The following is a 13,526-nucleotide window of genomic DNA, read 5'->3' as shown; positions in this document are numbered from 1 at the left end:
TCTCTGGAAACCACAGGGGATGGTGCGGTGTCCACAGCTGGTAACCAGGTTACCACCATGAGGCCTAAGATGGGGAGAAGGAAGTGGGAGGAATTGCCAAAACCTGGAGGAGGAAAGGACTCACTTTCAAGTGAGGGTCCAAGACTGTCCACAAACACTCCCAGGGTGGGAGCTGGAAGAATGAATGCCCTGACCTGAGCCTCCCTTACTCTGATCTTTCTGCAGGCCTCCCCATTGATTAATGGCCTTGGGAGCCAGAGAGTGAGGGAGTCTGTTGATATGGTCCTTACAGATCCAAAAAGAGCAGTCCAGGCACTGTGGCTCACGCCTGTAATCCCAGCACTTTGGGAGGTCAAGGTGGATGGGTCACTTGAGGTCAGGAGTTCGAGACCAGCCTGGCCAACATGGTGAAACCGCAGCTCTACTGAAAAATGCAAAAACTACCCAAGTGTGGTGGCAAGCGCCTATAATCCCAGCTACTTGGGATGCTGAGACAGGAGAATCGCTTGAACCTGGGAGGCAGCGGTTTCAGTGAGGCGAGATTGCATCACTGTACTCCAGCCTGGGCGACAGAGTGTGACTCTGTCTCAAAAAGAAAAAAAAAGGCAAGATGTCAGCAGGATATGGAGAGACAGGTAAAGGATACCAGCACAGATTGATGCCTATCTATTTTTTTGGAGACAGAGTCTCACTCTGTCTCCCAGACTAAAATGCAGTGACGCAATTTCGGCTCACTGCAACCTCTGCCTCCCAGGTTCAAGCAGTCTCCTGTGTCCTGAGTAGCTGGGACCACAGACGCATGCCACCGCACATGGATAATTTTTTGTATTTTTAGTAGAGACAGGGTTTTACCATGTTGGCCAGGCTGGTCTTGAACTCCTGACCTCAAGTGTTCCGCCCGCCTTGGCCTCCCAAAGTATTGGGATTATAGGCATCAGCCACCTTGCCCTGACAATATGGCAGTTTTTCTAAAGCACTTTTCAGGAAAAAAAATCAGTGACCAATAGGAAGGCCACTGAGCAGCATCTAATCACCAAGTCCTTTTGATCCTACCTCCAGAAGTCCCTTGACTCTCTCCTCTCTCCTACACTGCCCCACCCACCTGCACCTCCTTGCAGTTCATCTCACAGACAGCCAGAGAAGCATTTGAAAAATGCAAACCTGAATGTCACTCTCAGTGACTTCTGATGATTGTAACATCTAAGTTTGAGCTTCTTAATTTGCATACTGTGGTCTTCTGCCAGACCACCCACTGGAGAGCCTTTGATCTCCCTTCAAATGTCACTGGCTTGGAGAGGCTTTCTCTGACAGCCCCTACCTCCAGACTAGTTTAGATCCCTCTGTTTTCTGCTCCCTGACCCTATCCACTAGCTCAAATCCACATTTGCAGTTTTTATTGTGATTACGTGTGGAACTGTCTGCATTCATCTCCACTCTGGAGATGGGGGTGAGGACTCGCCACTCTACCCCAGTTCCTCTTCCTCTGTCATCTGATTATAGCAGACTTGTCCTCATTTGGAACTAGCCTTTTGATTTGAAAATTAACAGCATTCTGGTGGAAGGACCCAGCTTTGAGTTTTTCAGTCCTGTATCTTTATGCACATGTTGGGAATAGCTCTGTGACCAATATTGCTTTTTCTTCTTTCAGGAACATCCTCTGAGGTGGCTCTTGGGTCATAGAATGACTGTAAATTGATCAGTCCTTTCATTCACCTCTTGAATCGCAAAGTCTTACGTGGATTTAAATAAACTCTGTTGTCATTAATTTTCAGGATGGAGGTTTGAACTCCCGTTTTCTGCCTTATGCTGAGACAGTGGAAAGCGAGTAGACCTTAGAGGCTGGAACTGATGCACAGGAGCCGGTTTGCCTGTTGGCATCAGAAAACATGAATAATGGCTGATCCCCCAGGCCGGCGGGGAGGAGAGGTTGTGTTGTGTTTTATTTTTTGAAGAGAGGAGTGTAGGATTTCATGTAAGATTAAAAGCCTCCTTTTGTTAGTGAAAGAATGAAAAGGACAGTTGCTAAATATGTGTCAGTAAAATAAAGAATTAGCTACAGTTGAGGCTGGGCTTGGTGGCACAACACCTGTAATCCTGGCACTTTGGGAAGCCAAGACAGGCAGATCACTTGAGCTCAGGAGTTCAAGACCAGCCTGGCCAGCATGGTGAAATGCTGTCTATACTGCAAATACAGAAATTAGCCAGCTTGGTGGCAGGCATCTGTAATCCCAGCTACTCAGGAGGCTGAGGCAAGAGAATCACTTAAACCTGGGAGGTGGAGGTTGTAGTGAGCCGAGATTGTGCTATTGCACTCCAGCCTGGGCAACAAAAGCAAGACTATGTCTCAAAAGAAGAGCCATGGCCAGGCATGGTGGCTCATGCTGGTAATCCTAGCACTTTGGGAGTCCAAGGCCAGTAGATCTACTGAGGTCAGTAGTTCGAGACCAGCCTGGCCAATATGGCAAAACGCTGTCTACTAAAAATACAAAAATTAGCCGGGTGTGGTGGTGTATGCCTATAGTCTCAGCTACTTCAGACGCTGAAGCAGGAGAATTGCTTGAACCTAGGAGGTGGAGGTTGCAGTGAGCAGAGATTGCGCCACTGCACTCCAGCCTGTGCAACAGGAGTAAGACTCCATCTCAAAAAAAAAAAAAAAAAAAGGAATTAGCTGCAGTTGAGATTACTTGGGTTATTTCCAGTTAGAAGTTCTGATACCATTAATAAAGATTTTACTTTTTCGGCCGGGCGCGGTGGCTCAAGCCTGTAATCCCAGCACTTTGGGAGGTCGAGGCGGGTGGATCATGAGGTCAAGAGATCGAGACCATCCTGGTCAACATGGTGAAACTCCGTCTCTACTAAAAATACAAAAAAAAAAAAAAAAAACTAGCTGGGCTTGGTGGCGCGTGCCTGTAATCCCAGCTACTCAGGAGGCTGAGGCAGGAGGATGGCCTGAACCCAGGAGGCGGAGGTTGCAGTGAGCCAAGATCGCGCCATTGCACTCCAGCCTGGGTAACAAGAGCGAAACTCCGTCTAAAAAAAAAAAAAAAAAAAAGATTTTACTTTTTCTTTCTTTCTTTTCTTTTCTTTCTTTCTTTTTTTTTTTTTTTAGACAGAGTTTAGCTCTCGTTGCCCAGGCTGGAGTGCAGTGGCGTATTCTTGCCGCACTGCAACCTCTACCTCCCGGGTTCAAGCAGTTCTTCCGCCTCAGCCTCCCAAGTAGCTAGGACTACAGGTGCATGCCACCACACCAAGGTGGTGTATCTACTAAAAATACAAAAAATAATAATAATAATAATAATTTTTTTTAATTTTTAGTAGAGACAGGGTTTCACCATGTTGACCAGGCTGGTCTCGATCTCTTGACCCGTGATCCACCCGCCTCGGCCTCCCAAAGTGCTGGGATTGCAGGTGTGAGCCATTGTGCCCTGCCAAGATTTTACTTTTAAGCTAAAAGAAGCTCAGTCAATCTTTTAGTTAACAGCAGCCAAATCTGGCCAAGAGAACAATCTGTCCCTCTATTTGCAAGTTGCGGAATCTGCTGTGTTCCTTCCACTCACTATCCACAGCAGAGCTAAGACGCAGACAGGGAATATAACCAAGTTCACACTTCATCTAGGACATTTTCCTGATATCTGCTAAGCTAGAGTTAAGTCGTCGTCTTTGGTGTTTGGAAGTCAGATATTTTTTGTCGAATTGATGCTTATCGTAGTACCCATAACTCCGCGCTCCTGACATCCAATCCATCATGCTTTGATGCTCCTGGCAGCTTTCTAGTCCCTAAGCTCCTTGGGAGGGGTGTCTATTTTACCCTCAGTTCACCTGGCTCAGGGCTTGGTATTTTTCTAGTACAGGTCATCATATGATTGTTGAATTTTTCAAATATACAGACTTTTCTAGAAACTTCTTGATCTCTCTGTGTCTGTGTCGGTCTCTTTCTGCCCCCTGCCTTCCTCTTTTCTCCTCCCTACTTCTGCAGTTGAAATTCTGACATTCCAAGAGCATTTCAGCTCCGCCAAATAGGATTTCTACATGTCACAAAACGCAAGACAGTTATTTTGAATGGAAACTTTTTGTACCCCTTTGGTAGAAGTTTATTTTGAGGTATTGTATATGCATTTAGGTTTCACTGCCTCCAGATTTATCTGGGTGGAGTAATATCACATAAGTGTGAACTACCTTCCTGTTTTGTTAAAAATATCGTGAGCAATTTTTCTTGATGATATGAGGTCAACTAAAGAGGTTGATGAGCATATCCTATTTATTTTTTTGAGTACTAAAATACCTCTCAGAGAAAGAAATATCCTGTAATTTGGTTAGTCATCTTAATTGTTCATCTTCTAACATGTATGAACATTATAAAGAAATTTTTTTAATGCATGAATGGTCCGGGTCTCTTAATGTGATCATTTTTCTCCCTCCATCAACCTAGTTGCTGGTCAGTGGGTTAATCAAAAAGTTCAAGGTCTTCCAGATGTGTTTCATAAAAATTTTGCTGGAGGAGTTGTAGCTATTAAAATTACCACCCTACAGAAGTCTGTCACAAGTCAGACAGGCAGACCCAATCAGAATTAGACATCACATTGCCAGGAAGCACCCCATCGTGAGAGGAATTAGTAGGACATGTATAGAAACAGAATTACACCCCTTCTCTCCCTAGTTCAGCCCCCTTTATCCCTGTCATGCTAAAAGTTCCCACCCACCCACCCCCACTCCTTCCCAAGCTTATACTTTTTTTTTTTTTTTTTTTTTTTTTGAGACAAGGTCTAACTCTATCACGCAGGCTGGAGTGCAGTGGTGTAATCACAGCTCACTGCAAGCCTTGACCTCCCAGGTTCAAGCAATCCTTCCACCTCAGCCTCCTGAGTAGTTGGGACTACAGGTGCACACCCCCATGCCAGGCTAATTGTTTAATATTTTGTAGAGACAGGGTCTCCCTGTGCCCCCAGGCTGGTCTCAAATTCCTAGGCTCAAGGCATACTCCCACCTTGGCCTCCCAGAGTGCTGAAATTACAGGTGTGAGCCACTGTACCCAGCCTACATCTTTTTATCTTACACACAGAGATAGGTGGCCTCGTGGAAAGGCACTCCACATATCATTTAGGCGGGGTGCTTATGTTACAGGAAGACTGTCGAGTTCTGTTAACCTCCTTGACCTTCTCTCTCCTTGCTTGGGTCAACAAACTCATGATAGTCTTTCTAGGATCTATTTAAGAGGTCTTCTATATCACCAAGAATGTATAAATTGGCTGGGTACAGTGGCTCACTCCTGTATTCCCAGCACTTTGGGAGGTTGAGTAAGAAGTTTCACTTGAGCCTAGAGTTAGAGAACAGCTTGGGTAACATATCAAGACCCCCATCTCAATTTTTTATTTAAAAAGAGAGAGAATGTATAAATTGTTCTAGACCCAGATTGCTCTAGGGCACTGAATGCATTACTTAGAACACAAGCCCCCACATATAAGTCAGTTCCCCAACACATGCTAGATTCCATACTAAGAGCTATGAGGAATACAAGTGAGAACTGTGTGTGGAGCCAGCTTCAGTGCTTGTGGGTTATTTTGAGCGGGGGCCAAGTCATAGCAGCACATGGTACAAAGAAGTGATAGACGAGATAATCATAAGGGATTATATTATTGACAGTAATCCTCCATTAAATACTGTAAGATTGAAGCAGAGGGAAAGGTGACCAAAGTGGTTGTGAGCTCTGAACTGAATCTTGAAAGATCTCAATAGACAAGGGAAGGCACAGTCAAGCGGTGGGGAGGAGAACAGTGTGTTTAGAGGTCAGCAACTTGACCAGCTGACTGCACTGCCGGGTTCATTTGGAGAAGCAGTAGGTGATCAGGGCAGATAGTCAGTGATGGCCAAATTATGAAAACTGGAATGCCAGACTGCATTTGCACTTACAGAAGGATACTTAAGGCTTTTTAACAGAAAAAATAGTGGTGACTAACTTTGGGGCTCTTGAGCCATGTTGCCTGGACATTTGGTTGGCCCCCATCTCCTGACTCGCCAGTGTTCCCCTTTCACACTGATCCTCACTTTGAGCAGCTACTTTTCAGAAAGGCAGCAGTTGGAAAGAAAGCAGTATTCTTGGGACACCACTCCTTCCTTCACAGGCAGAGGGAAGTATAAAGTAATGAATGATTGGCCGGGCGCAGTGGCTGAAGCCTGTAATCCCAGCACTTTAGGAGGCCAAGGTGGGTGGATCACAAGGTCGAGAGATCGAGACCATCCTGGTCAACATGGTGAAACCCCGTCTCTACTAAAAATACAAAAAATTAGCTGGGCGTGGTGACGCGTGTCTGTAATCCCAGCTACTCAGGAGGCTGAGGCAGGAGAATTGTTTGAACCCAGGAGGCAGAGGTTGCGGTGAGCCGAGATCGCACCATTGCACTCCAGTCTGGGTAACGGGCGAAACTCCGTCTCAAAAAAAAAAAAAAAGGTAATGAATGATTTTTACCATGGAAAGTTGGAGTTTGGGGACTCTGTCCTCCTCCTTGTCTTCTCTCCTTCTCTCTTTTTTCTTCCTTTCCTTTAAAAATATTTGAAAGATGCTAAGTCAAAACCTCTCACCATTCCGTCACTAAGGGTCAGGAGATAGACTTAACTAACAAACACTCTTTATTTTTTCTTTTTTGGGTTGTTTGGTTTTGTTTTTTGAGATAGAGTCTCATTCTGTCGCCCAGGCTGGAGTATAGTGGCACTATCTTGTCTCACTACAACTTCCACCTCCTGGGTTCCAGCGATTCTCCTGCCTCAGCCTCCCGAGTAGCTGGGATTACTGGCACGGGCCACCACACCAAGCTAGTTTTTGTATTTTTAGTAGAGATGGGGTTTCACCATGTTGGCCAGGTGATCGGCCTGCCTCGGCCTCCCAAAGTGTTAGGATTATAGGCGTAAGCCACTGTGCCCGGCCACAAATACTGTTTGGATTCCTAGAGTTTGGTAAATAAACTCCTTTCTTAAAAGAAAATGACATAAGAAATTAAGGATTTAGGACCCCGGTTCCCCCAAAGAAATGAGGCTTCTGGGCTGGGTGCGGTGGCTCACACCTGTAATCCCAGCACTTAGGGAGGCCAAGGTGGGCGGACCACCTGAGGTCAGGAGTTCGAGGCCAGCCTGAACAACTTAGAGAAACCTCGTCTCTACTAAAAATACAAAATTGGGCGGCACATGCCTGTAATTCCAGCTACTCAGGAGGCTGAGGCAGGAGAATCACTTGAACCCAGGAGGCGGAAGTTGCAGTGAACTGAGATCGCGTCATTGCACTCCAGCCTGGGCAACAGGAATGAGACTCTGTCTTAAAAAGGGGGAAGAAGCCGGGCGCGGTGGCTCAAGCCTGTAATCCCAGCACTTTGGGAGGCTGAGGCGGGTGGATCACGAGGTCGAGAGATCGAGACCATCCTGGTCAACATGGTGAAACCCCGTCTCTACTAAAAAATACAAAAAATTGGCTGGGCATGGTGGCGCGTGCCTGTAATCCCAGCTACTCAGGAGGCTGGGGCAGGAGAATTGCCTGAACCCAGGAGGCGGAGGTTGCGGTGAGCCGAGATCGTGCCATTGCACTCCAGCCTGTGTAACAAGAGCGAAACTCCGTCTCAAAAATAAATAAATAAATAAATAAAGAGGTGGGGGGAGAAAGGAGGCTTCTGGAAATGTTCATTTCAGATAACTTAAAGTAGCATTTCATGGCACAGATACGCTTTTGCTGAAAAGGGTGATGACATGAGGCAAAATACCCTCTTGATTTGACACCATTACATAAACACTTTTTTAAATAAATAGGTTTTTAGGCTGGTTGCAATGTCTCATTCCTGTAATCCCAACACTTTGGAAAGCCGAGGTGGGAGGTTCACTTGAGCCCAGGAGTTTGAGACCAGCCTGAACAACATGGCAAAACCCCGTCTCTACTAAAAATACAAAAATTAGCCAGGCGTGGTGGTGCACGTCTGTAATCCCAGCCACTCAGGAGGCTTAAGCATGAAAACTGCTTGAACTGGGGAGGAGTAGGTTGAAGTGAGCTGAGATCCCGCCACTGCACTCCAACCTGGGTAACAGAGCCAGACTCTGTCTCAAAAAAATTAATTAATTAATTATGTTTAATTATTTAATAAAACAGTACTGTTTAAACATGATTTTATAAGTCTGTCAAAATTAGGAGGTTTGGTTTTTTTTGTTTTGTTTTGTTTTTCTGAGATGGAGTTTCTCTCTTTTTGCCCAGGCTGGAGTGCAGTGACGCCATCTCAGTTCACTGCATCTCCTGGGTTCAAGCGATTCTCCTGCCTCGGCCTCTCAAGTAGCTGGGATTACAGGCACATGCCACCAAGCCCAACTAATTTTTTATATTTTCAGTAGAGGCGGGGCTTCACCATGTTGGCCAGGCTGGTCTCAAACTCCTGACCTCAGTTGATCCACCTGCTTGGCCTCCCAAAATGCTGGGATTATAGGCATGAGGCAACGCATCCAGCCAGGAGAGGTTTTTTTGTTCTGTTTTGTTTTTTTGTTTTGTTTTGTTTTGTTTGAGATGGAGTCTCGATCTGTGCAGTGGCACGATCTCAGCTCACTGCAGCCCCTGCCTCCTGGGTCCCTGTTCAAGCAATTCTCCTACCTCAGCTTCCCAAGTAGCTGGGATTACAGGCACAAGCCACCATGCCCAGCTGATGTTTGTGTTTTTTAGTAGAGACGGGGTTTTACCATGTTGGCCAGTCTGGTCTTGAACTTCTGACCTCATGATCAACCCGCCTCAGCCCCCTGAAGTGCTGAGATTACAGGTGTGAGCCACTGCACCCAGCTGCAAGGAGAGTTTTAAAACTAAATAAATGCATTTCATTTCTTCTCAACTTTGATTGTTAAAAGTCAAGTATGTATCACCTGGCCTGGTTGGCAAAGATGCTTTTCAGATTTTTCTTGAGCTGTGGCCTTGCTGTAGTAGCAGTCATTCCAGATGGAGACTGGTCTGCTCAGCAAATGTAAGAACTTTCCTCTTTGTGTTCTTGGGTGAGTAATTCAAGGTTTCTGTGGGACCAGGAACCTTAATTATTGAACTACCTTTGCTGGTTATCTCATCACTAAAGTTCTTAATAGTTTAAATACACTGTGGGTGTTTTTTATGGTTTGGCCCATAGTATAGCAGGCAGTATTGCCAAGATGTTTTTCATGTTGCAAAAAACTGTAACAGATGGAGGTGGTGATTGTAAAGCACTTATTTAAAGTGTTAGTAATGAATCACTATAGCTTGAAACTGAGTCAGTTATCCATACTAAGGAAAGTTGAAGAGCATTCTAATAGTTCCTAATAAAATACATAATGGGTACCTGAAGAGAACTGACTTTGGCTCTCCCAATACTGTTACCCTAGCTAGGGCCCTTAGAATTTGTTCTTAGGGGTTAAAGTCTTTTAAAAGCACGCATGCATATGTGTTTTCTCTTCTAGGAACTTGAAATTATATAGTAGGTGTCACTAGAATTCTTGAAATTTGTCTTGAAGTCCTGGCAGTATTTCAGTATTGCTCCTTTTGGATTGAGTGATTGATACTCAGGAGTTAGACTAGTTTTACCTGGGTTCTTTGAAGAACTGGGGAAGCTTCACTGGCTTATGTTGAATTTCTGCACTGCAGGGACCAGCTGTAACTGGTGTTTTTGGTTTTTTACGTGTTAAGAGCTTTAAAATGTAATTCTTCCTATCATTCATGCACAAATGCTCTCACAAATTGCTTCACAGATTGATAAAACTTTGAATAATTTTTCCCTGAAGAAATCTTGAACTTTCTGCAAGCTGTTGGAATTGGAGCGCATGATGAAAGGCTTGATGGAACCATAACTGTACAGCATATTTCTTTTAAAGTTATGATTTCTATTTTTTATTCATTTGCAGATGACTGAATATGTTCAAGCCAGAAAATATCCCCTTATTTCAAAATGCAGCAATCTATAAACAAAATACTTCCCATTTTGCTAAATGACACCTTTTTCTATAATTTGTATAGAAAATTAAGGGCAAGGACCAGGTGTGGTGGCTCATGCCTGTTATCCCAGCACTTTGGGAGGCCGAGGGAGGTGGATCACTTGAGGTCAGGAGTTTGAGACCAGCCTGGCCAACATGGCAAAACCTCATCTCTACTAAAAATACAAAAAAAAAATTACTGTGCCCGATGACAGCCATCTGTAATCCCAGCTACTTGGGAGGCTGAGGCAGGAGAATCGCTTGAACCTGGGAGGTGGGGGTTGCAGTAAGCCGACGTCATGCCATTGTACTCCAGCCTGAGTAACGAGCAAAACTCGTCTCAAAAAAAAAGAAAAATTTATATATCATTATAGTTCAGTGAATTTTCACAAACAGAACACACCCAGGTCAGGAAATGTAAGATAAACAGTACCTCCAGAGTTCCTTCATGGCCTCTTCCATTGACGTACAGATAAGTATTTTTTGAAATGAACATAAAGTCCAAGATTTTATTGTCTTCATAATAAAACAAAAGATGCCACGTAGAACTGGATCACTTGGCCCTTTCTCTTCTGATCTCCTCCCAGTTCAGAATGTTTGCATCTTTTAATAGCCAGCATTCTCTTAGATCTGCAGTTGGGCTCAGGGCACTCAAGCCTTAGCACAGTCTTTGTAGTTTTAGCCTTTTTCCGGAAAATCGGCTTAGCCTGCCCACCGTAGCCACTGTGCTTCCTGTCATAACACCACTTTCCCCGGGCATACAGAGAATCCTTGCCCTTGTACTGTCTCACTTTGTGGGGTTGGTGCTTGCCACACTTCTTACAGAAAGTCTGGCGCGTTTTAGGAACGTTGATCATGTTTGCATGAGTGCTGTCGTCACAAAAAGGGCTTGTATATTTTTAATTCCTCTGTATAAAGCTCACTTCATTCCTAATCTCTTAAATTTCTTCCTGATTTGGGCTCTTAACATTATTTTCAGTCTCTTTGCAAAGAAAACAAAAAGAACTCACCACACTGAAACTTGTCTCTTCCTTTCATAATCTCATCTCTTGATCAATCTGCTTCCGTTAAACCAGTGTGTCTTGTGTGGCTACAAAGTCATAACTCGAGGGAATATGGGGGTTGGAACAGAAAATGCAGCTGTAGGGTAGTAGCTAACATTCCTTGGAGATTTCAAGCTGAAGGAACTTTGGTTGTGAGCTCACCTGTGGGTTTGTGCAGAGGAGTGAATAAGCAAGTGAGGATACAGTGATGGGACCAGCTTGCTCGTGCTCAGAATTCTGACCAGGCCTTTAACAATTATTCGTGGGCCGCATGCGGTGGCTTACACCTGTAATCCCAGCACTTTGGGAGGCCAAGACAGGCAGATCACCTGAGGTCAGGAGTTGGAGACCAGCTTGACAAACATGGAGAAACCCCATATCACTAAAAGTACAAAAATTAACCAGGTGTGGTGGCTGGTGCCTGTAATCCAGCTATTCAGGAGGCTAAGGTGGGAGAATCACTTGAACTCAGGAGGCAGAGGTTGCAGTCAGCCTAGATCATGCCATTGCACTCCAGCCTGGGCAACAAGAGCAAAACTACGTCTCAAAAAAAAAAAAAGAAGAAGAAAAAAATTAGCCTAGCATGGTAATTAATGTAGCTTGGCTAGTTGTTATCTGTCATTCTTATCTACCCTTTTTTTTCTTCCATTTTCAGGATGAATACCTACCCTTTCTGTTGTATCTCACTTTGAATGGCAGTACACAGACAATACTCACTTTAGAGCAATCCAGCTTCTAATTGGCTATGAGTACAGCATTGTTTAGCATCTTGAATAAATCATTTTGTAAAGAATTTTACCAGTTCCCTTTAAGAACTTTGTTAAGTAGTATAGATTACCACTGTACTAGCCAACATTTTCCTGTGCCCACCATTTTGGGTTTGTATTCACATTTCTGTTTTATCTTTTACCAACTTTCTGCCTTCTGCCCTTTGCATTTTGTGGTAAGTCTAGAATTCATAGGGAGACTTTCACAGCGTACCTGATTCTGTTCTGCTGTGTATACACTGGTTCCCCCTTACCTGCGGCCAATTGCAGTCTGACGTATAATATATTTTGGCCAAGTGCAGTGGCTCACACCTGTAATCTCAACACTTAGGTAAGCTGAGGCAGGAGGATACTTGAGCTGAGGAGTTCAAGACCAGCCTGGGCAACATGGCAAATGCCTGTAGTCCGGTACTCAGGAGGCTGAGATGGAAGGATCACTTGAGCCCAGGAAGTCGAGATGCCATGAACCATGATGGTACCACTGTACTCTAGCCTGGGCAGCAGAGCAAGGCCCTTTCTCAAGAAAGAAGATATTGAGAGAGAGAGAGAGAGAGAACACATTCACATAACTTTTTATTACAGTATATTGTTAAAACTTTTATTTTACACTTTTTGCATATAGAGACAGGGTCTCACAATGTTTCCCAGACTGGTCTTAAACTCCTGAGCTAAAGTAATCCTCCCACCTTAGCCTCCCAAACTGCCAGGATTGCAGGTTTGAGCCACCACACATCCTCTGTTACGAGTTTTCTGTTTTATCATTAATCTCTTACTGTACCTAATTTATAAATTAAACTTATAGGTACGACTGGCATGGTGGCTCACACCTATAATCCCAGCACCTTGGGAGACTGAAGCAGGAGAATCCCTTGAGTTTAGGAGTTCAAGACTAGCCTGGGCAAAATAAATAAATAAAAATCTAAAAAATAATAATAAACTTACAGGTATATGTATAGTGTAGAAAAAAGCACAGCCTATCTAGAGTCTTGTAGTGTCCACAGTTTCAGGCACCCACTGGAGGTCTTGAAATGTATCCATCATGATAAGGAGGACTGCTCTGTTCCTCTACACATACAGTGTCATGGCGTGGCCTGGCCTGGCTCTGTAATTCAAGAGGCAGCATTGGAGAGAACGGTCATTGGGAATATGAAAGTCTGGGTATGATGTTAGCTCTGTGGAGTCACTACCTAGTAACCTGGGGCAGCCATTGGTCTATTTTTTACATCTATAGAATGCAGTGGTTCAGTTATAGGATTTTCAAGGCTTCTGCCTGAATTCTGCTGGTCGAGATGCTTCCAGCACTATCTGACTTTTCTTTTCTTTTTTTCTTTTTCTTTTCTAGTTTTTTGAGATGGAGTTTTGCTTTTGTTGCCCAAACTGGAGTGCGATGCATGATCTCAGCCCACTGCAATCTCCACCTCCCAGGTTCAAGTGATTCTCCTGCCTCAGCTTCCCAGGTAGCTGGGATTGCAGGTGCACACCACCACGCCCAGCCAATTATTTGTATTTTTAGTAGAAACAAGGTTTCACCGTGTTAGCCAGGCTGGTCTCGAACTCCTGACCTCAGATGATCCACCTGCCTCAGCCTCTCAAATTTGGGTTATTGAACTGAGTAGGATTTGCCTTGCTTTTTCTTGAAAATAGTTTTTTCATCCAAGGATGTATGGTTGTCCTCACAAGCAGCAGTGTTCTGGAGCTGTTTGGTGGTGGGTGACCCATACTTGAGATAATCTGGAGAAGCTATGAGGGGATCCCAGGACTTTATCACTGT

General features: G+C 44.4%; 2 protein-coding genes across 2 annotated transcripts in view; one reads left to right on the top strand and one right to left on the bottom strand.

Annotated features, from left to right (window-relative positions):
* GRB2 (growth factor receptor bound protein 2) overlaps nucleotides 1-13,526 on the top strand; it is an 87,334-nt gene that overhangs the window by 59,163 nt on the left and 14,645 nt on the right. The window lies entirely within an intron of this gene.
* LOC104652008 (large ribosomal subunit protein eL42-like) lies at nucleotides 10,452-10,812 on the bottom strand. The gene has a single exon (XM_010342535.2). The coding sequence runs from the start codon at nucleotides 10,800-10,802 to the stop codon at nucleotides 10,464-10,466; it is 339 nt and encodes a 112-aa protein (XP_010340837.1). The 5' UTR covers nucleotides 10,803-10,812; the 3' UTR covers nucleotides 10,452-10,463.

Source organism: Saimiri boliviensis, chromosome 17 (genome assembly GCF_048565385.1).
Source record: "Saimiri boliviensis isolate mSaiBol1 chromosome 17, mSaiBol1.pri, whole genome shotgun sequence".
Classification (NCBI taxonomy): Eukaryota; Metazoa; Chordata; class Mammalia; order Primates; family Cebidae; genus Saimiri; species Saimiri boliviensis.
The sequence above is the reverse complement of the archived record's forward strand: the minus strand, read 5'-3'. Positions and strand labels throughout refer to the sequence as shown.

Coding starts and splice junctions, on each gene's coding strand:
- LOC104652008 (XM_010342535.2), bottom strand. CDS start 10,802: ATGATCAACGTTCCTAAAACGCGCCAGACTTTCTGTAAGAAGTGTGGC.